Raw genomic sequence first — 23065 nt, 5'->3', positions numbered from 1 at the left:
TCAAGGTTCTTGAGTTTGAGCCCTGCGTCAGTCTCTGTGCTATCAGTGCAGAGCCTGCTTGGGATTCTGTCTCTGCCTCTCTCTCTCTCTCTCTCTCTCTCTGCCCCTCTTGCAGTCTCTCTCTCTCTTTGTCTCTCTAAATAAATAAATAAATACACTTTTTAAAATCTTAAAAAAAGAAAAAAAATGTATTTTGAACAGGCAGAACTGCACTGGCTGAGAGGAGGGTCTCCTGAAGAGAAAGTGGATTCCGACTGTAGTTGACCCTCGAACAACACAGGTTTGAACTGCACGGGTCCAATTTTTTTAGCAAATACAGTACAGTACTGGCAATAATTTTTTTTTTATTTTTTAGAAGTTTTTATTTGTTTTTGAGAGAAAGAGAGAGAGAGCAGGGGAGGGGCAGAGAGAGAGGGACAGAGAGAGAATCCCAAGCAGGCTCCACACTGTCAGTGCAGAGCCTGATGGAGGGCTCAAACTCACAAACTGTGAGATCATGACCTGAGCCAAAGCCACGAGTCGGACACTTAACTGACTGAGCCACCCAGACACCCCTGGAAATAATTTTCTTAATACAGTTTTTTCTCTAGCTCACTTCAGTGTAAGAATACAGTATATAATACATGTAACACACAAAGTATGTGTAATCCATTGTTTGTGTTATCGGTAAGTCTTCCAGTAGGCTATTACTAGTTAAGTGTTGGGGGAGTCAAAAGTGATACGTGGATTTCTGTTGCAGACTATGAGTCTGGAGTGCCCTCTTGTCCAGAAAGAGAGCAGATGCAGAATTGAATACAAGAGAGGCTAATGTCAGGGAGGAGACAAGAGCCCCAAACAGGTGTTTTGTCTCCGTATTTATTGAGCTCACAGGATATTACCCACATGGTGAGCATGAAGAAAACCAGATATTACACACTTGAGCATGGAGAAAACAGTCAGACAGTTATCATTAACTTATGTGTGTAAGAAGCAAAGGGTCTGGGGGGCAAGTGGAGTTTGTGATCAAAGCACAATAGTATATTGGCATCAGATGGAAAGTAATTTCCTGCAAGTGATATCACTCGTGATCCCATTATAATATCTTGCTAGCTAACCTTGGGTGCTTTCGCCCCATGGTGGTGGCTTTCTGTCCTAAACTTCTAACCCATTTATGGAAGCAAAACCTGTTTCCCCACAGATTTCCAACTGCACAGGAGGTCAGCATTCTTAACCCCTGTGTTGTTCAAGGGTCAACTGTACTTGTTTTTCAGAGTTTTCAGTCTCTGTTCTCAAAATGCACTGGTCTTGTCTCAGGCCTCACCCCTCTTGGGAAGATCATTTTGAGAAGCAGGGGGAGCTAAGATTGGGACATTGAGACAAAATTAAATTAAGCAGTACAGGGAATCCATACTTGAAGCTTTTTCAGTGGGGGAGCCAGTGAAGATTTTTGGGAAAACCTATTAAGCCTAACCTCCGCAGAAAGTAGACTGGAAGAGGCAGAATCAGGGAGACACTTGATACACATGTTTTCTAATGTGCTTTTTAATGGTTACTTGCTACTGTATGTCAGTTTATCATACTCCCCCTGTAGAAGTTCCGTAGGAAAGACCCAGCAATCATGCAGGGACTTTATTCTTTATCCTTTTACGTTGCACAATGTTTGACCCTACTGAATGCCCCTGGTGTCAAGGTGTCTGTGGCCCATCCCCTGCCCACCAGTCCTCTGCCACCAGCTCTGAGTGCCGCCAGGCTAGGAACTTAGATCTGCTGTCACAGGCGTTTTATCGGTGTTTGGTTTGGTTTCTTTGAAAATGTTGGGGTTTTTCTTTTGACTTAAAAATAATAGAAATTCTTGGGGGCACCTGGGTGGCTCAGTCAGTTAAACATCCGACTGTATTTCAGCTCAGGTTATGATCTCATGGTTTGTGAGTTCAAGCCCTGCAATGGGTTCTGTGCTGATGGCACGGAGCCTGCTTGGGATTCTCTCTCTCTCTCTCTCTCTCTCTCTCTCTCTCTCTCTCTCCCCCTCCCCTGCTTGTGTGCTCACTTGCGCACGCGCGCTCTCTCTCTCTCTCAAAATAAATAAGTAAACATTAAAAGAATAATGGAAATTCTATTTGGAAAACAGGTCCCTCCACAAGAAAGGCAAATGAGGGATCTTCTAGATGAAGATTTGGTTAGAATTGAGTTATTAAAATTAACCTGATTAAATAGAGCCTTTTACTTAATAGCAACGCCAAATAGGAGTCCATTTCACCCTAGCAAGTCCAGCATCCACTTTCTTTGGGCTGCCTGTGTGAAAAGGAAGACACCTTTCCCTTGCCCCTCTTCAGCCAGATCCGTAAACCTCAGTTCTGTGTAAAGATTTAAAATGTTAAGGGCAAAAGAAGGGCCACACCAATCATTAATAACAATGCTATCCAGCTGCCAGATTGGTCTCCAAAGATAATTTCATTATGTTCTCTTGCTAAGAGCCTGCAATACTATTTCTTAGGCGTCTGCCTTTGAGTTTCCTCTGGCTAGTCCCACCCAATAGAAGAAGCGTTTCCTTCTCTGGATTCCTTATCTAATCTCAGGTTTGCACAGTCAAACCTATTCTGGTTTTAGTGGCACAGTTTCTCCTGAGTTTCAGGAGACCGAGGTTTCCTTCTACCTCCTTTCGCTCTCTCACGGTAACTGGACAGGTTGTAGACACAGGCAGATGCTGAAGGGAATAAGCCAGAGATTGTGCTGCTTATATGAGGTGATGGTCCCAGAGGAAGTTTATAGTATGTATATTGCTTGTCTTTAGTTTGTCAGGGCAAAATGAAGCAAACTTGGGGAAGTAATGCCAGGGAGAAGCCAGACCTCTTAGATTAAAGGTGAAAAAGGTAGGTAGCTATAGTAAACCAACATTGATGATATCTGTCTTTCATTTAAAAATGTTTTATTGTGAAATACCACATCATTCAAAACAGCTTATGAAAATCTAGTGTACGGTTTAAAGATACCTGCTTGAAAATAGTCCAGTTCAAGCGGCTTCATGTTTATTAGTGAAAAAATTCACTGTGACTAGTTCTTGCTGAGGCCGGACAATGACATTTTCAGAAGAAGAGCCTAAAAGCATCCCTAACGTGTTTTACTAATACATACAACAGTTTACCTATGAATGGCCCTTTCTTTGACAATAACATTTGTTTTCTTAATGGGGAATTTTCTTTTTTAATTAGAAATTTAGGCCATAAAGTTCTTATATTAACCCTGAATATATTTGATGATTCTTAGAGCTTTCTGAATTCCTGCTTCAATTTTTTAAAACATACTTTTTAAAATTTTACTTATTAATTTTTTAAAGATTTATTTATTTATTTATTTATTTATTTACTTTTTAACGTTTATTTATTTTTCAGACAGAGAGAGACAGAACATGAACGGGGGAGGGTCAGAGAGAGGGAGACACAGAATCTGAAGCAGGCTCCAGGCTCTGCACTGTCAGCACAGAGCCCGACGCGGGGCTCGAGCTCACGGACCGCGAGATCATGACCTGAGCCGAAGTCGGCCGCTTAACCGACTGAGCCACCCAGGCGCCCCTCTTTTTTTTTTTTTTTTTTAACGTTTATTTATTTTTGAGACAGAGAGAGACAGAGCATGAGTGGGGGAGGGTCAAGTTTTTGTTTTTGTTTTTTTTTAGAGAGAGACAGAGCATGAGCAGGGAAGGGGCAGAGAGAGAGACACACAGAATCTGAAGCAGGCTCCAGGCTCTGAGCTATCAGCACAGAGCCTGACGTGGGGCTTGAACCCTCGGACTGCCAGGTCACGACCTGAGCCAAAGTCAGACGTTTAACCGACTGAGCCCCACAGGCGCCCCTATTTTTATTTTTTTTTAAATGTTTTTATGTATTTTGAGAGAGAGTGTGTGTGTGTGAGTGGGGGAGGGGTAGAGAGAGGGAGAGAGAGAATCCCAAGCAGGCTGTTAGCTAGGAGCCCAACACAAGGCTCGAACTCACAAACCTTGAGATCATGCCCTGAGCCAAAATCAAGAGTCAGACACTTAACCAACTGAAACCCAGGCGCCGCTCCAGTATTCTTTTAAATGCCAGCTTTATAGGGCATCTGGGTGGCTGTTGGTTAAGCATCCGACTCATGGTCTCACGGTTTGTGAGTTCGAACCCCACATCGGGCTCTTTGCTGTCAGTGTGGAGCCCACTTTGGATCCTCTGTCTCTCTCTCTCTCTCTCTCTCTCTGCCCCTCCCCCACTCTCAAAAATAAATAATCATTTAAAAAAATAAATGCCAGCTTTATAGTATCCTTGACATTACCTAATTTTCAGTTAGAGAAAAATCTACATAAAAGTTAACTTGTATTGTGTATAGTCATTTATTAGTATTGAATGATTCGAATCTGAATGATTCGAGATTATAGTTCTTTTTGATTTAGGGTTGTCTTTCATATCATCTCAGGATGAGCACCTGCTGTTAATAGTGTTTTGTACTAAGTACAGTGAGGGGTATAAAAACAAATGAGGTGGGGCCCCTGGGTGGCTCAGTCAGTTGAGCGTCCGACTTCGGCTCAGGTCATGGTCTGGTGGTCTGTGAGTTCGAGCCCCTTGTTGGGCTCTGTGCTGACAGCTCAGAGCCTGGAGCCTGCTTCGGATTCTGTGTCTCCCTCTCTTTCTGCCCCTCCCCTGCTCATGCTCTGTCTCTGTGTCAAAAATAAATAAACATTAAAAAAAAATTTAAAAACAAATGAGGCAAAGTATCTGCCCTTGGGACACTCATAGTTTACTTGGTAAAACAAGAGTGTAAACAACTAATACTGGCAAGGGACAAAGCAAAATAAAACAGAAAGGTGGTTGAATGGGGCTGTAAACTCTTAAGTAATTGACTGATAACTTTCCCTGTGTGATGTTTTGATAAGTAATAATGTTAACCTTCGATCATTATTGTGAAATTAAATTATTCTGCATGTCTTTACAGCAAATTTATTTCTGATCGCGAAAGTAGAAGAAGTCTCACTAACAGCCACTTGGAAAAAAAGAAATGTGATGACTATGTAAGTGTCATTATAATAAAGTTTGCTTATTTGTTTTAATCCCATAAATTGGGACAGATGTTTTTAATGCATGTAGCATCCTACCAAAAGTATAGCTATTTATATTCCCCAGGATATTCTATGGACCCTGTGTGTTTTCTCCTGAAACCCATTTTGGAAAATAACCAGACCACTAAACAAGTATTTCTTGAATTTTATTTCTGCACTGGTTCCTAATAGTGCTTTAAAGACTTTGACATGATGAACTTTCTTGGGGACGGTTTTGCTTATGTTTGTCTCTGTGTTTAGATTCCAGGAACAACCTCCTTAGGCATGTCTGTTTTTAACCTAAGCAATGCCATTATGGGCAGTGGGATTTTGGGACTCGCCTTTGCCCTGGCAAACACCGGAATTCTACTTTTTCTGTGAGTGTTGACAGTGCTGTAATTTCCATTTTAAAACTGTATTTTCTGTATGTTCCTGTTCATGTACAGAAGACACTGGAAATATTTCCAAGTAGTTTTTATTTCATTTTATGTTTTTACTAACTTGGCTAAGTTGTGAGTACATACTTTTATATTGTTTATTGGAATGATTTTCCAAGTTGCACCTAATGTTTATAAGAAAGTGGAAGGAGAAAATCTTTTCATTAATCAAAAACACCAAAATAAGCATTTATAAAAAGGGTTAAAAGATTTCAAGATAGCATTTTTTTGGTATTTTTGGATTCTTTACCTGTCATTTTAAATCTCAGCTAAAAGGTCAAAATATTAAGAGGTATTTAATCCAACCACTCACCACTTCGGTGTTTGGATTGCAGTGGAACATGTACTATATCCAAAGGTGATTGTAAATTTGTTTGTAATAAATAGCCAAGAAGCACAGATGAGAAATTAGCATGTACTTTTCTCTGAGAGTTAGTTAAAAGAAATTAGGCAATTTTGTTTTTAAATAACTTTTTCTCACACTGTTGAATGGGATTTTCTGCAAATGTACAGAGAGCTTATTTTTAGTTGGAACAAGATGAAAACAGACATAGAATTTATACCAGGAAAATTCTCACCCAGCCTGATTCCCTTCTCAAACCTCTAAGGAGTGTCAGGGGTGTTTTGCCTGATGAGGCAAGGAGGACATTCTCTTCTTCTAGCCTTTTCCCCACAAGACTACACTCACGTCTTTGTTGGCCTTGCTGAGTAGTCTGTATCCCTGGGTCGTTTAGATAGGAGCATCATCTATGCTTGGAAGCAGTGACCGAAATGGCTAGTAATCCTACAAATTGTGTATATACCTTTAGAAAGACTTAGAAAACTGCAGTGAAAGTACATTGTTACCCATTCCATTACTCAGGGATCAGTGATGTCCAGCCATGCTGTGCCATACTGGTCAGTAGCACTAGGGATTAATACTCTTTATAAATTAAAAAAAAAAAAGTTTTTATTTATTTTTGAGAGATAGAGCACTAGCTGGGGAGGGGCAGAGAGAGAGGGAGACACAGAATCCGAAGCAGGCTTCAGGCTCTGAGCTCTCAGCACAGAGCCCGATGCGGGGCTCAAACTCGTGGAACTCGTGAACTTCGAGATCTTGACCTGAGCCGAAGTCAGACGCTCAACCGACTGAGCCACCCAGGTGCCTCTAGGGATTAATACTCTTATGTGTAAATCACTAAAGATGTCCTTCCTAGACTTAAAACTCTGTATAGGACAGTGAATTCAATGCATTTCTTCTTCATTGTCCATCCAACTCAGTAAATCCAACTGTAGCCTCTTCTCTTTATTGCCCTGGGTGGATCTTTCTATGTAGCCTTTCTGTTTATGTATATCTTGAGCCAGGTGCCAGGTTTTAGGGTAAAATGATAAGAGTTGGACAAAATATTTCTCTGGCGATTTTTTTATTGGTATCTGTGGAATTCTGACCCTCTGAGGATGCCACGGGGTGGCTTGTGCAGCTGCGCTTGTGGTTTTCAGAGCAGTGGCAGGAAACACCCGACTGCTAGTCCCAATTCCTCTTCTAAATGGCTGTGTAGTCTTAAGCAAGTGACTTGGCCACTCTGAGCTTCAGTTTCCTATTCTGTAAAACAAGGAAATTGCCCTAGAAAAATCTCAGAACCTGCCAACCTCCGAAACCCTATGGTTCTGTGACTAATTTTAGTTATTCCAAAGCTGGAAATATGTTCAGCTCAGAAATGTGTTTTACATTGATTTACTTTTTTTTTTTTTTTTTTTTAGTTACTGCAGTATATCAAGTAGTTAGTTCTATGTTTAACATAGTGAAGGGTCCATTCTTTGATGATGGTAACAACAGCAACTCTTGCAGCTCTTACTTTGTAGCAGGTACTATTCTTAAGTGTTCTCTGCTGAATCCTTGCAAGTTTGTGAGATAGGTCCTATTAGTACTTCCCTGCTTGATGGATGAGGGAACCGAGACAGAGAGAACAGACTTCTAGTTTGGAATCTCTCTTTGTCACCATTCTGGGAATCCCCTTCACCTCTCTTCTCTGCTAGATCCCTTCCCTTGTTCCCCATGTTCCATTTCTTCCTCTTTCTGAATGTTCTTCCTTTTGTTGCTGAGAAGGGATGAATAGAAACAATTTTTTGAGGCCTCCATGTCTGCAACATGACTTTATTCTGACTTCACCTTTGATTGGCAGATTGGCTGGATATAGAACTCTATATTGGCAGTAAGTTCCCTTCAGAATTTTGAACGTATTGCTCCATTGTTTTCCGGTCTCTTCTGGTGTGAAGTCCCATGTCCTCCTGATTCCCCGTCCTTGTATAGCCAGGGTTTTTGTTTTATTTTATTTTGTTTCTGGAAATTTGTTGAATCTCTTTGTCCCCCATGTTCTGCAGCTTTACAGTGATGTGTCTTGATGTGGGCCTGTTTTCATCCATTGTGTCAGGCTGTTGGTACATCCTTTTCTTTTGGAAGTTCATGGTCTTCAGTTTGGGGACATTTTCTAATATGTTTTTAACGTTTATCTATTTTTGAGACAGAGAGACAGAGGCTAGGGAGGGAGGGGCAGAGAGAGAGAGAGGGAGACACAGAATCTGAAACAGCCTCCAGGCTCTGAGCTGTCAGCACAGAGCCCAACATGGGGCTTGTACTCAAAAACTGTGAGATCATGACCTGAGCCAAAGTCGGAAGCCTAACTGACTGAGCCACCCAGGTGCCCCAGGGGACATTTTCGTATACATTATTGTGTTAATGAATTTCTTCCTCCTCTTTCCCCTTTTTACTCTTTCTGGAACTACTCCCCGGATTCTGGACCTTTCTGGACTTGTCCTCTAATTTTTATTCTTTTCTTAAATTTTCATTTCGATAATTTTTCTCTTTAGTTTCTGGAATATGTGCTCAAATTTTTTCCCAGCTCTTTACTGAGTATTATTTCTGTTATTATTTTTTTATTTACAGGAGCTTTTAAAAAATTCTTGGAATGTTCTTTTTTGATATTCTGTTATTTTGTTTTATGATTTCAGTGTATTCTCCAAGGATTCTAATGACAGTCTTCCTCTTTTACGGAAAATTTTGAACATAAAGTAGAAAGAATAGTATGAGATTCCCATGTTCCCGTCATCTCCTGGCCTCACCTATTTAATCATCCACCTCACCTAGATTCTCTCAAAGCAAATCCCAGCTCTCATATCATTTCATCCATAAATATTTCAGTATATTTCTCATTATATATATATATATATGTGTGTGTGTGTGTGTGTGTATTACATATGTATGTATTACATATGTATACATATGTATATTTATTACATATATATATGTATTGCATATATATGTGTGTGTGTGTGTATATATATATAATGGACTAAAACATAACCATAATAGTTGTACCTAAAAATTATCAACAGTTCCTTAATATCATCAAATAGCCAAACAATATTTGAATCGCCTGTTTATCTCATTTTAAAAAAACCAATTGGATTTTCCAAATCAGTACTCAGATAAAGTCCATATAGTGCAATTGGTTGACATGTGTTCTAATTTCTTTTAATCTATAGGTTCCCCCAATTCTCTCTCTCCTTTGTATTCTATGCCATATATTTGTTGAAGAAACTGGGCCATTTGTCCTATAGAGGTCCCACAGTCTGAATTGTGCTGATTGTATCTCTGTTGCAAGTTCATTTTTAGTTTGTTTGTTGGCTTTGGATTCTTTCATTTTGGAATCTTTCCTCAGGTATCAGGTGGTCCTTCTTTGTCTGTTATATTTAAAAATAAGGGATGGGGGAAACCAGCCTAATTCAAGCCCGGCACAGGTGAGTGGGAGCTTGTTGGCAATAGCTTCACTTAAAAGGGTTGTCTACAGCCCTTTACTTGGGGAACCACCAGTGTCAGTAACTCTTTGGCTGTTTCAGATTGCCCAGCATCTTCCTGTCTCCTGCCGGAGGGTCTGAGCATTTCTGCCATCTTTCTGGGAACCAAGGTGGGGGTAGGGCTTGTGGTGAATATCTCACTTGCATGTGTTCACCGAATCCCAGCTTTCATGACAGTACCCACTCCCCAACAAGTTGTATTGAGTCCCTCACCCAGACACCTATATTTTATACTTTCCAGAGAATGTATCTTCACGTATATACTTCTGCCAGATGGAGGGGGAGCAATCATAGCTTTACAGAACAGGGGCCTGGTCTGGGAAATCTCACTATCTCTTGAAGATCCCCTTTATTCTAGCTCATCCCTTCCAGTGTTCCCTATTTCCAGTAATGCTCTCAGGGCCTTTTGGGAATTCTGTGGTGAAAATTAGATTGGTCTTGGCTTTCTCTACTGCTAATTTAAGGTTTAGCTTTGTCTGCTTTCCAGTTCTGAAATTTTGTTATTATTGTCCTCTCATGCTCTTAGGAGAGAGCAGGAGTAAGTTCTTGTATTCAATCTACCATTCCTAGAATTCAGTTGACTTTTAATTATAGTGATTCGGGCATAATTGATCTCTTGTCTCATGACTCTTTAGTTTCCAACTGAAGCAAAGAACTGGAAAAACTTGACTCTTATGGTTGCAGGAAGACTTCCCCTACATAAAATTATTATAGATCATTCGGTTATTTGCAAGATGCATGAAAAGCGGGCGCAACAAATCATCAAGTGAAAGCTCACGAAGGTAGCTGTATAAAGACCCAAACTTAAAGTTTTTCACAAAATGTAGAACAAGGACTCACTCTGTGTGTTGTAAAACCAGCTGCTCCTACAGCTGCTCAAAGCCAAGAAGCAGTTGGCAGGATCAAGATATTTCATCTGGTACAAGGCCCTGTTCCAGACTCATATTAGCCAACATGGAAAAAGAGTCCAAGCCTGTCCAAACTTCTTTAGAAAAGCAGCCGGAAGGCTCCTCCGAGTCTCCCTGAGGCTGGGTGCGGAGCTCTTCACTGGAGTCATCTGAAAACTTGCGGGAGTGATTTCTTTTTCTTGGATGAGTTTGGGGCTCATTTTTTTTTTGACCTAACCATAATGGCTGTCATCCCTGTTTAACACACATCTGATTCAGTTGGATTCGGCGAACTCTGCCCTGTTGTAAGAATACAGTTCAGTTTTGTGTTTTCCTGAATTCCGAAGCCCTATAATTCCATCTGAGGAACAGGAGGTATGGGAATGGGGAATCTCAGCTGACCATTGTTCTGACAGTAGGTGTTCTCTGTTGGAAACAAAACGGGGCCGTACCCGGAGGCAGCCGTTTGGGGATGTGCTGAGGCACAAGTATCTCAGGGTAAAATGCACCCACTGAAGTGAGTTTTCCTAAGAGTGGGTATCCTAGGAAAATGCAATGGGTACTGAAGAGTCTTCCACCGTAACTTCCTGTTCTACCACTGATTTTTTTTTTTTTTACATAGTTTCTCCTTAACTCTGTCATAGCCAAAGTGGCATCAAAAGTAAATATTGGCATGTAAGAATGGCGGGTTTTGTTTTTTATTTCACTTTACCGTCTCCCTCACTCTGGCCCAAAACAGGAAAGTTACATTTCTAAAGATATCTATTAAAGGCATACATTATATAGAAAGTTAATGTCTTTAGAACCTATCATCTCATAGTAGTAGGTAAATGAGAGGTTTATTAAACTACACAGAATCTGACAAAGCAATAAATGCTTTATGTTTTCCCATAACTTCTTAGCAGGTGTTATTGTTTATTATTATTTTAATAATGTAGCCCTTAGGTATAAAAGCATGAAAAAGGAGAATGTAATTCATGATACTTCTGAGAGCTCAGTGATGTCATCATTTATTGTAAACAGTGTGTTTTTAAACCATCTGTTTGAAATATGATTCTAAAACAACGTAACAATCTATGTAGACAATAGTTTAAATTTTATTATGGTTCATTACAACTCCAGACTTTTTTGAGTCTTGTTTTCTATTTTCTATGGCTGTAAGGATACAAAAGATAAATAGCTAAAAACACTTTGAAAAGTGGCACGCAAGAAGATTATGTACTGTTCCAACCTAATAGGGCTGCTATGAGAGAGTGTGTGGGTGTGTGGGTGTGGGTGTGTATGTTGTGAGTGTGTGTGTGAGCGAGAGAAAGAGACGAAGAGAGTACCAGTAATGTAACACCTGGTATTCAGTAGCACTATATAGTAAGTATTTGCTGAAGTATTAATTAGGTAGTCACTAAATAACAGTTAACATTTATTGAACACTATTCTACTTGCCATATTATCTCATTTAATCTTCATCACCACTCAGAAGTATTAGCTCCATTTTACAGATGAAGTAATAACTGAGGCTTAATAACTACTTAGCAAGTTGGGGAACCAGGGTTCCATCCAGGCTTTCTTGACTCTAGAACCTGTGTGATCTAAAACTATATACTATAAAACTAAAACTATATACTGCTTGGGTGCCTGGCTGGCTTAGTTATTAAAGTGTCTGACTTCGGCTTAGGTCATGATATCATGGTTCATGAATTCGAGCTCCACATTAGGCTCTCTCCTGTCAGCACAGAGCTTGCTTTGGACCCTCTGTCCTCCTCTTTCTTTGCACCCCCCTCTTCTCCTCGCGTGCTCTCTCTCTCTCTCTCTCTCTCAAATAAACATTAAAAAGAAAAAGGGACAAAACACTATACTGCCTTTTAGTGATGCCTCTTCCATAACCAAATTTGCATTATTACTGTACATCACAAGAGAAATTTTATTCTTATCAATAGATACTAGCAAGTTAATATTTTAGCTTTAAAATCACTTTGTATAGGAGGGCACTTGTTGTGATGAGCACTGGGTGTTATATGTAAGTAATGAATCACTAAATTCTACTCCTGAAACCAATGCTATATGTTAACTAACTTGAATTTAAATAAAATCTTGGAAGAAAAAAAAAATAAAGTCATCTTGTATAATCTGTCAGTATTCCTGGATTATTTTACTGTTTCGAAAAGAACCATTGTAATGGAAATAGTTCTGCAATATCAAATGCACCAAATTGTAGATCAGCAGTGGTCAAGTTCCTGGTCACAGCCAGTAAAATATATGCCTAAAGTATATTATAAAACCAATATAACTTCTGAACTGCTTCATATTTGTCATATCTACACCTGACTTGGTCTCATGTGGCTATTTAAGATTCCCCACTGTCTTCATGAGCCCTTGAATTTAATTCCTTCCAAAGATTTAAATTTTCTTACTGAGAATTAAAACACAAGTGCTAGCAATGTCAGATGATGCCAAGTCCATTATTAGGGAATTGCTTACATAATCATAGTAGTTCTATAAAATAAAATATTAGGCTACTATGTCAAAGAGTAAACTAGATTTATATGTACTGATGTGGAAAAATTTCCCCGGAATATTAATATGTGAAAAAACCTGAATGCTGGGTGGAAGTGAGCAGAGAGGAAGACTGTATACGTATATACCCTACAGACTAGTTGGGAGGGCACACAAGCAAGCTGTGGACAGTGGATACTTCTGGAGAGTGACACGGGGTCTAGGGTGGAGCAGAAGTGCAAAGTTTACACTCTTTGTATTTTCTTTCTCTCTCTTTTTTTTTTTTTTTAAAGTAAAGTTTATTTATCCTGTGAGAGACAGAGAGAATGCTAGTGGGGGAAGGGCACAGAGGGAGAGAATCCCAAGCAGGCTCCAAGCTGTCAGCACAGAGCCTGATGCAGGGCTTGAACTCATGAACCGTGAGATCATGACTGGAGCTGAAACCAAGATTTGGATTCTTAACCAGCTAAGACACCCAGGTGCCCCTGTATTCTCTTTTCTACCATGTGTTTTTGGGGGACGAATCTAGTTGGAAAAAAACCTTGTGTTTTAGAGAACTTAAAACCAATGCAATAAGGCTTTTTTTCTTCCCTCTTGCCTACAGAAAACTTGAGGAAAAACAGATTTTCAGTGTTGATGTTTAGACCACGAGAGCGAGAATAAGCCGTTGGTGCCGTGCCACCCGTTCCAAACTATATTTTCAACCCCATCTCCCTTTAGATTGCCTCCCTTTCAGCTACACTAATCCCCTTCTTTTCTGTAAAGGTCACCTGCACTGTCCTCGTTGCCTTGATTTTTTCACCTCCCTATTCCCGTGCCCGTCTCTGCTGCTGAATGCCAATAGGCCTGTAAAGCCCAGTTGGATGCCATCTCCAAAAATGCTTCCCTGATCCTCCTACGTGCAGGGGAAGCTCTCCCTCTCTTGTGTTTCCAGTGTAATCTCTACCTTTCTAATTACAAGTATTACTTCCATTAATTAGGCATATATTTTACCTTCCCAATTGAACTCTGAGCCCTACAAGAGCAGGACTAATGTCTAATTCTTACTTGTTCAAACATCCCCTCTGCCCCGACAAGATCTAGAATAGTTGCTTGCATATAAGATGATGCTCAATAAAGTTTCATTGAAATGAATGAATGAATGAATGAATGAATGAATATATAAGAATTAGATTTTGCAAAACAAAAAACAAGGCTTTAGGGAAAAACAAGGGCTCTCATAATTATTGCAGACTTATCAGAGGGAAAATATCAACCAAAACCCTTAGTTCACCCTCAAATTTGGAATGGGCTTTGGAGATGTAATGATAATAACAAGGTTAGCACGGGACTCACCACCAAGTGGTTACTTGGTTACTTTCCTGGGATTGCCTCCTTCATGTGAAAATTCTAAATAGTTCTGAGGCTGTTAAATACTGTAAGAGGTTGGTATTGCGTTGCTAAAAGGGCATTTGTTGTTAAATTGCTACTTGCAAAAAGGACAGTAATTGTCATTTTTAGTTTACAGCAATTACCTTCACTTTGTGGTTGAGTGTTTGCCTCAATTGTAGGTGAATTCTCTCTGTCTATTTCTTAATATTTACCTTTGTGGGGCGTTTTTTTTCATTATCCTTCCACCAAAAAGATGCAACATTGTATTACCTATAATTACAGTGTTTACAAACATACCAGTAAATAGCCATGCCAGTAAGGGTAAATCTAAAATATAAGGATCTCTGTAAACCAAGATCAGACTTCCAGGGGCCTTCGCCTACATAAAGGAAGACAGAAATGGAATTGGAACCAGAGACCCATCAGCACAGTGCCCTAAGTCCTGTTCGTGTCTTACAGGTATTTCATCATTATTATCCTGTCACCAAAAATGGGCTTCTCCTGATATCAGGAGGCTTGCATAAGGCTTACATAAGTGCCTCAGCATAGCTCTGAAGTCTGCATCTTTTCGAGCAAATTCTATGAGTTCGGGTGAGATTGCAGCACAGCTTCACAAATATGTACTCTGCAAGTTCAAGAACCGCCATTGCTTCGTTACTTTATGTAGATTCCCAAAAGTATGAATCACACTCGCCAAGAGGGTCACTTTGCTCTTAGCAGTAATGAAGATGGTCTGCGTGGCTATTTATCAGGTTCTTCCTTGTAAATGTTAAGTTGTCTTCCCCTGTGCACTCCTAAGCCGGCAGTTCTTTGCCTCTTGAGGAGAGACGACGCTGGATCTTGTGATATAAAAATGATGCGATTAAAGAGGAAGTCAATAGGGAAGCCCTGCTCTTCCAGTGATCCTGGGAGGCCCATCCGTATAGTCACATTCATCTACCCTCTTGTCAATCAGTTACTTGTTTTTAAAATTCTTTGAGTTATAGTCACCGTTCCTTAGAAATGATCTGAAGAGAAAATCGTTGCCCTTCAGCTGGCAGGGAAAATCACTGGCATCAGAGCCTCTTGTTTTGGGAATAATAATGCTGGAAGGGGAGAAGTGGCACATTCAGGCTTGCCAACATTTGAAATACATGTAGAAAGGACAGTGGCAGTGCCATTGAACTCTATTGAAATGCATTGGATTAAGAAGCTTTTCAGAAATAGGGAAATAGGAAAGTGGTTAATGTTGTGCTTAAAACGAGTGCCTCTTTTCTAAACGGAGAGCGTTGGCAAGCGTAGGAGAGGAGTCCCACCCATTGTTTTTAAAAGTTGAGCAGTTATGCTTAGTTGGTGAGTCATCTAAGATGTGTCTGATAAGGGGTTCCAAGAAGGCAGTTCTCGGGGCCCCAGAGAGGTGGGCGTGTGTGTGCAGCGCGCGGGCGCAAGAGCATGTGCGGAGAGTGGGCTCCGTCCTGTCGACGCTGAGTTGCACCTGCTGTCGGGCAAGGACGAGGACCCAAGGAGAAGAGCATGGCCTCTATTTTGTAGCACTGTGTTTTTCGTAGCCTGCAAGAGGCAACTTAAGTGTACTCTCTAAGGTCTTACCAGTGTTAATACCTCCATCATGCACACGGCCTTTTCGTTCACTTTCCTGGGTTGCAGTAGCCCAGATGTGTATCCGCACTGCAGATCAGCATAGTTCAGAAATTGGGATTTCCGAGTTAGCTTGAACTTTTACTACTCAGAGTGGTAGTTGGTTTAGTAGAGTGGAAAACTGCCCTGGTGTGGGCCAGTTAGTTTTGCTTTGTTCTATGGCCACAAGCTTCACCTCACATCAGGTACCTTGTATCAGTGATCTACGTCTATAGCCAGGGGTTGGCAAACTACAACGTACTGACCAAAACCTCTTCTGACCTGCAGCCTCTTTTTTTTGCGTGGCTTGCTGACTGAGAATAGCTTTTATTTTTTTTAAGAGTTAGAAAAAAAAAAGAAGATAGTTATAAAGTATACATGTGTCATGGGATCTTTAGAACAATCCCTAGTTATCATTCCTGTTTTATAGGTAAAGAAACTTAAGAACTCATGAGGCTAAGGAACTTGTTAGGATGACAGTGTGATTGGTGGTGGGGCTGGGGAGGGAGGGGAACAAGCCCCTGGTGTAGTCCTCTGAACTCTTCCATCTCTCTTTAGATGTGCATTGTTACCATGGAAACAGAATAATAGGGGGGGCACCTGGGGGGCTCAGTCTATTAAGGGTCTGACTCTTGACATCCGCCCAAGTCATGACTTCATGGTCATGGGATAGAGCCCCACATAGGGCTCTGCCCTGAATGTGGGGCTTGTTTGGGATTCTCTCTCTTTCTCTCTCTCAGCCCCTCATCTGCTCACTCCCACGTTACAGAATAAGGAAATAAACATTAAAAAAAAAAGAGACAGGGGCGCCTGGGTGGCTCAGTAGGTTAAGCCTCCGACTTCGACTCAGGTCATGATCTTGCAGTCCATAGGTTTGAGCCCCATGTTGGGCTCTGTGCTGACAGCTCAGGGCCTGGAGCCTGCTGGGGATTCTGTGTCTCCCTCTCACTGCCCCTCCCCCTCCCTCTCTCTCTCTCTCTCTCTCTCTCTGTCTCTCAAATGAATAAACATTAGGAAAGTATGAATGAAGCCCCAGATCCACCATTCCTGCTGGAGTGGAAGTCCAAAATACCCACCCAAAACAGCACACACCTTTATTTAATGGTTATATGGCATTTTTCTGTCACTCAGGAGATACATTTTAAGAATGTGATAAAGGGGGCATCACTTTCAAAAGTAAGGATCTAGGTTTGAGGGGAAAGTAAGCTAGTTATTCTTGTGGAGTGGAAGAAGAGGAAGGAGGACATGTCAAGTTATAAAGGGAGAGCTCATAAAACCCACAACCCCCTCTAAGGACTGGAGGCAAAAACAGGAAGTGGTGGTGGTGCACAGTTTTCTTTCTTACCAGTACAGCTTCCTCATTTAAAGTCAGACCTCCTCCTAAATTTTTTACCTCTTAAAGCACTAACTAAACCGACAAGTTCTATCTGCATACCTCTTTTCAATACTTCTTTTTTTTTTTTTTTAGGATTATACTAGATATTATTTGATTTGGTCATCAGTGAGACATATTTCTTTCCTTAGACAAAACAAAATACTTAACCAGCAGTGAGGTTAGTTTAAGAGCAACTTTGCACCAATTTAGACTTATCTACGAGGAAATAAATGGAAGGAATTGTACAAAGAATTTATCCCTGCCTGTTCCTGGCTCAGCCTTTAAAAACCATCCCTTTCATTCCCTAGTTTAATGTGTAAATATTACAAATAATTGCATGCTATCAGACCTGGTGTGCTGGTCCTCTGCTCCTTAGAATGTTGAAAGTCAATCAGGATCTAATGATAAAAAGTGCACTTTGGGACTGAATATTTACATTTTTGCTTCTTTTTCTTTTCTTTTCTTTTCTTTTCTTTTCTTTTCTTTTCTTTTCTTTTCTTTTCTCCTTCCTTCCTTCCTTCCTTCCTTCCTTCCTTCCTTCCTTCCCTTTTTCATGTTTATGTATTTAATTTGAGAGAGAGAGAGCAAAAGAGAGCACATGAGCAAGAAAGGGGCAAAGAGAGAGAGACAGGGAGAATCCCAATAGGCTCCATTCTGTTAGCCCAGTGCAGGGCTCGAACTCATGAACTGTGGGATCATGACCTGAGCTGAAAAAAATCAAGAGTTGGATGCTTAACTGACTGAGCCACCCAGGTGTCCCTCTGCTCCTTTAAAGTATTTTGTGAGCTCTTTAAATGAAATAGGGACAATATTAATGAATGACCTTGGGGGTTTAAACAAATGCAACTCTTCTCCCTCCCCCGCAAAAAAAGTTTCGAATAATAATACTACCATTTGAAATATTTTTCATTTTAATACTATTACTGTAAAAGTAAGATAATCATTAAAGACCATTTTGAAAGTACATAAAATAAATTAACTGTAAAGAAATCACCTGGAGTCTCACTGTTAGAACAGGCTCTGGTAACATTGTGGCGTATTTCATTCCAAGTTTTTTTGTCTTTGCTTAGGTTTTACCTTTTATACTCTCATTCTTCTGTGGACATTTGACTTTGGCAGACAATATAGCATGGTGGGTAAGGACTTTGGAATCAGACTATGAGGGTTTGGGGCTCTGATGCCAGCTGTGTGACCTTAGACAAATATTTACCCTCTCTGAACTTCGATTTCCTTATCTGTAAAGTAGTAATAGTACTACCCATAAGTGAAATATTTAATAAAAAAGGGCTTAGTGTGGGCCTGGCATAGTGGAAATATGCTAAATTTATTATTAGTAATGATCAGTGAAGTGTTTTAGTAATTATATTGAGTCCCTATTAAAGTTCTAGGAAATGCATTTGTATACAAAAGATAATTTTGAATTTTCCAAAATATTTAAAATTTTCACTGAATTAGGGACTCAGACACCTCATTCTTCTCTCCTCACTTTCAGGGATGTCTCCTTCCATCTGGGCTCTCATTAAATAGACAATCCTTCCTCTTGTCTCCTTCTGCTGGCATGCACCACCCTACCTCTGCAGTTACCCGCCGGACATCCTACTACTGACCACAGCCCCCTCCAGTTCCAGGCTCCTCCCTTGGATATTGCCACTGTGCCTGTCCTCTACTGTCATGGAGAACCTCTGGACTGTGCTGCTTTTCCTGTCCCATGTAGCTGTCACAAGCCCTTCACTTGAAAACCCCTCTCTTTCCCACACGCTAAAATTCCCTTCTCCACTGGCTCTCTGTCACACTAGCTGGAAACCCCCCAAAACTGAGCTCTATCTAACCACACAGATGGGTAACACTTTCAATTCCTCCTCAGTTGGGTTCTCCATGCTGCCCAACCCTTCCCTCATCCCCAGCTAGCGCTCTGCTCTCTGTGTTTTTAAATCCTTACTCACCTCATTTTGATACTTCCCTTCGGAGGAGTTGGCAGGGAGGGGATGGAAGAGTAGGGAGAGTTAGTGGAGATTAGAGATGAGGGAAAAGTGGAGAGGGGGAAGACAGGAAGGGGGAGACAGTTTGGAAAGGTAGGACCAGGGGAAGGGGTAGAAGAGAGTGAGGGAGAGACCAGTAATAAGGATAAGGACTGGAGAAAGATGGCGGGCCAGAAAACAATATGTTTCCTACAGTTTGTCCAATTCCCTTGTATTGGAGTTTTAAATTTTCTTGTAAGTATTCTGCCTCAACCAGCTTACATGTCTCTGAGTTTTGGAGAGAGGGGCTGTGGATTTGGCGGGAGATGATGGTAGGTAAAAGCAAGACTAATATTAAAGACTACTTTTCTTCCAGTGCTGGGAGTTTTTATATGGACTGTTCTAGCCATGAGGACAGTAAAAGTTTTAAGCTTTTTTTAAAAAATTAATTAATTTTGAGAGAGAGAGAGAGAATGCGATCAGGGGAGGGGCAGAGAGAGAATCCCAAGCAGGCTCCACATGGTCAGTGCACAGAGCACGATGTGGGGCTCGAACTCAAAAGGTGAGATCATGACCTGAGCCAAAATCAAGAGTCGGACGCTCAACCAACTGAGCCACCCAGGTGCCCCAAAAGTTTTATACTTTTAACCTGGTTTAGAAGAGGAAGAATTAAAAAGTGTGGTGAGCCTCAGATCCCTTTTGGAAGGAAAGAGACCTGGCTGGGGGGTGGGGTTGGGGGGAGAGGTCTGGCGTTGAAAATCATTTAAAAATATACACGTTGGTGAAGTAAGTGATGCCCTAATGCCCTGAGGAAGTCGACCAGACCTTGCATTCACACTGAGAGCCAGTCAGTGTCCCACGGGAACAATAATGATTCAGCTGTAAATGGTTCCCTTCACTGCAGTCTCACCTGGACAGCCTTGGGGTCCGTGTTACAGCTAATCACGTTGTGGTGCTGGCATGGCCCCTCACCCAGACAGTGTGGCAAGGCGATGCGGCACCAGTTCAGCGGTTGTGAGAAACAGAAACACTGCATTGTGTATGCCACAGGGCCAGAGCTTGCAGATTTAGATACGTGCTGGACCAGCAGCATCCGCAATACCTGGTAGCTTGGGAGAAATGCAGAATCTCGGGTCCCACCCCAGACCGACTGAGTTAGAACCTTCATTTTAACAAGATCCTAAGGAGATCTGTATAGAGCATTAAAGTCTGAGGACAGCTGCCTTAAACTTTGGCAAGGGAAGAGGACAGGGAGAATAATGCGGGGAGAGTAGTTGGGAAGGGTTCCCTTATGTTTTAAGAGGAGTGGGTGGGTCCTGGAGGAGTTGAAAGCGCTCACCTGCACGGCAGCCCCGAACACCCCCTTCTGCACACCCCCATCAATGCTATTTCTGGATCCGCAGCAGTGACTGCTGCCTCATCTCCACCTCTTTCCAGGGCTCTGGTGCTGGGTGGGGAGTGTGTCATATGATTTCTTGTTATTCAGCTAGGCTTTTAAAAGATAATCTCATCATCCATAAAGTGATGTGGCGTTGGTCCTTTGTTTTGTTTTGTTTTAGGTATAGTTTATATACAACAAAATTTTCCAATTTAAAGGATAGGATTTGATAAGTTTGCCCAAATCCAGTTGTGAAATCACCACCACAGTCATGGGATAGAACATTTCAATTGCCTTGAATGTTTTGGTTCCGTTTATTCTCATGGTTTTCCATTTTCTAAGCATACAGTGCTTTAAGAAATGAAATTATTATAAGGTCACCCATGTAATCTTTGGGTAAGTTATGGAAGAACAAAGAATTACTGTCTTATCAATGTGATTCAAAACAATCAATAAATGTTTTTGAAATAGATGTTTAGATGTTACTGTTTAAGGTAGGAGTCAAAATTTTCTTGCACCAAATACAGTAAATATATCGTGGACCGTGGAGAACAGTAGTATCGCCAGAGAACTAGAGACAGGCAAGTTTCATCCCAGCTTTCAGAAGTGGTAAAAAGTAGATCCCAAGTAATATTCTAGGGCAATTTATTAAATAGCTTGTTTATGTGCAAATACCGTAGAAAATATTGCTCCACAGAGGCCAGTAGTGTTTTCCTAAATAGTTGTGTTAAACTAGCTTCATCTTTTGAGACAACAGTGAACTAGTAGGTCACAGGACTGTCTTAGGCAAAGTGTATCTTGATTTTAGCAGGACATTTGGCATAATCTCACATGACTTACAAATGAGATTCTAATATTTTGTAAATGCACTTATTCTTCTTAGCTAAGAGTGTGCTTCGTTTGGTATTGTATGTAAACAGGCAAAGAGGATAGGCCATGACTCCAAATTAAACTGTCATGGCCTGTCCAGTAATGGAGGAACATAATAAAGCAATGAAATAAAAAGATTACTTGGGTGCTTGGGTAGAGGATGGATCATTGGGGGCAAGAAACAGGAGACAGATAGAGACTACTGTAATTGCCCAGAAATTATGGGTGATAGTGACTTGGATTGGAGTAGTGGCCATGGAGATTGGGGGGAAAAAGCATATGGATTTAGGATGTGTTTTGGAGGTAGAAGTGATAGGACATTTGCCAGTGAATTAGATATGAGGGATAAGAGAGTAGATAAAAGATCAAGGGTGACTCCCAGGTTTCTGGCTTGAGCAGTTGACTGGATGGTGGGCCCTTTTCTAGATGGTCTTGTTCTATTCAAAGTTGGTACCAGTGACTTGGATGAAGGCAAATTCAAGATATGAAGCTTGATGAGGTAGTTGGCACATAAGGAGAAAGGATCAACGATTCTAAAAGATGTCACAAGACTGGAAAGCTAAAATGTAGTGGAAATAAGTGCAGAGTCCTACACTTAGCTTTCAAAAAAAGTACATAGGATAGAACCAGGAAGAGTAGCCTAATAGCAGTTTACAGCAGAAGCTCAAGAATGAAGAATGTGGCATGGCCACCATAAAAACAAACACTGAAATAGGTTGCCTTAAAGAAAGCATGATGTCCAACTCAAGTTAATACTCTTAACATGCTTTGTACTGTTGGGCCTGAAACTGAGGTGACAGCATTGTGCTTTTCTTGGCATACAGCCATTAAAAAGTACAGTGGAGGAACTGGACCATGACTGAGATGTAGAGCCCGAGCACTCCATCACAGGACAAAAGCTGGAAGAACTGGAGAGGTTTGGGTCAAACGGTACAGTCTTAAAGTGAGTGCCCATCAGATGGACCGTTTAGTGGGAGAGGGTTTCAAGTAGATTCAAGTAGGTTTACAGGATGAAATGAGGACCCAAGGGTAGAAATAGCAGCGGTAGTTTCAGCTCAGCCTCAGTTCCCGTGCATGGCACTTTCCAGAAACACGATGGGTTGCATATGTGTCCCCTGTAAGATAACTCTATAGATCTGGATGTCTGTGTGTTGGATGGAGCATAGATGTTTCCTGTGCTGGGTGCAAAGCTGGACAGGGTGGCCTCTAAGCTGTCTCCCTGATCCAGGAGTCTAGAATTGTTTCCTAACAGGCCTCTTTCTTCTCAGGGGACACAAACTCTCCGAGGATGTCCCCACACCATACATATCTTCAAAGTGTTAATGACACAAGGGTTCTCAGAAGTTCCTGACCACATTCTTAACAAGAGAACTCTCCTGCCACTGCTTCCCCAGTGCCCATGTCCAGACAGACACATGTTCTGAATCCCCTTCTCTTCAAGGCTAAACATAAGTCTGAAATACCAACATTGACAGCTCAGTTCCTATTGCTGAGGTTTAGTTCCCACCGGAACACCTTTTTCAGCATGCAGCTTTTGCCGTAACCATGTTAAAACTTTTGGTCAATATGACAAGTGTGTCTAGATATCCACATGAGACGAAAACAATGCATCACATGTTCCTCTCAGAACACGAATTCCAGCTTATATTTCTCTTCCAACAAACCACAACTGTATACAAATATCTAACTGGACAAACAGAGGCACAATCACAATGCTCAAGACAGGAGAAATGTTCAAATAAGTCATTACATTCTCTCCCAACTCATTCTTCCTACTCTTGTTGATGTTATGTTTTGTGTCTTTGACATCTCT

General features: G+C 41.1%; 1 protein-coding gene across 4 annotated transcripts in view; it reads left to right on the top strand.

The window, feature by feature from the left end:
• SLC38A1 (solute carrier family 38 member 1) overlaps window positions 1-23065 on the top strand; it is a 68477-nt gene that overhangs the window by 22747 nt on the left and 22665 nt on the right. For 3 of the 4 annotated variants that reach the window (XM_007072929.3, XM_042992147.1, XM_042992148.1), the window contains 2 exons: window positions 4936-5011; window positions 5300-5415. In XM_007072929.3, coding sequence (XP_007072991.1) covers window positions 4936-5011; window positions 5300-5415 — 192 coding nt within the window. Of the gene's footprint in view, window positions 1-4935; window positions 5012-5123; window positions 5192-5299; window positions 5416-23065 lie in introns of those variants that run through there. The other variant, XM_042992149.1, reaches the window with a different exon arrangement.

Source organism: Panthera tigris, chromosome B4 (assembly GCF_018350195.1).
Source record: "Panthera tigris isolate Pti1 chromosome B4, P.tigris_Pti1_mat1.1, whole genome shotgun sequence".
Lineage (NCBI taxonomy): Eukaryota > Metazoa > Chordata > Mammalia > Carnivora > Felidae > Panthera > Panthera tigris.
This window is presented reverse-complemented; position numbering and strand designations above follow the sequence as displayed.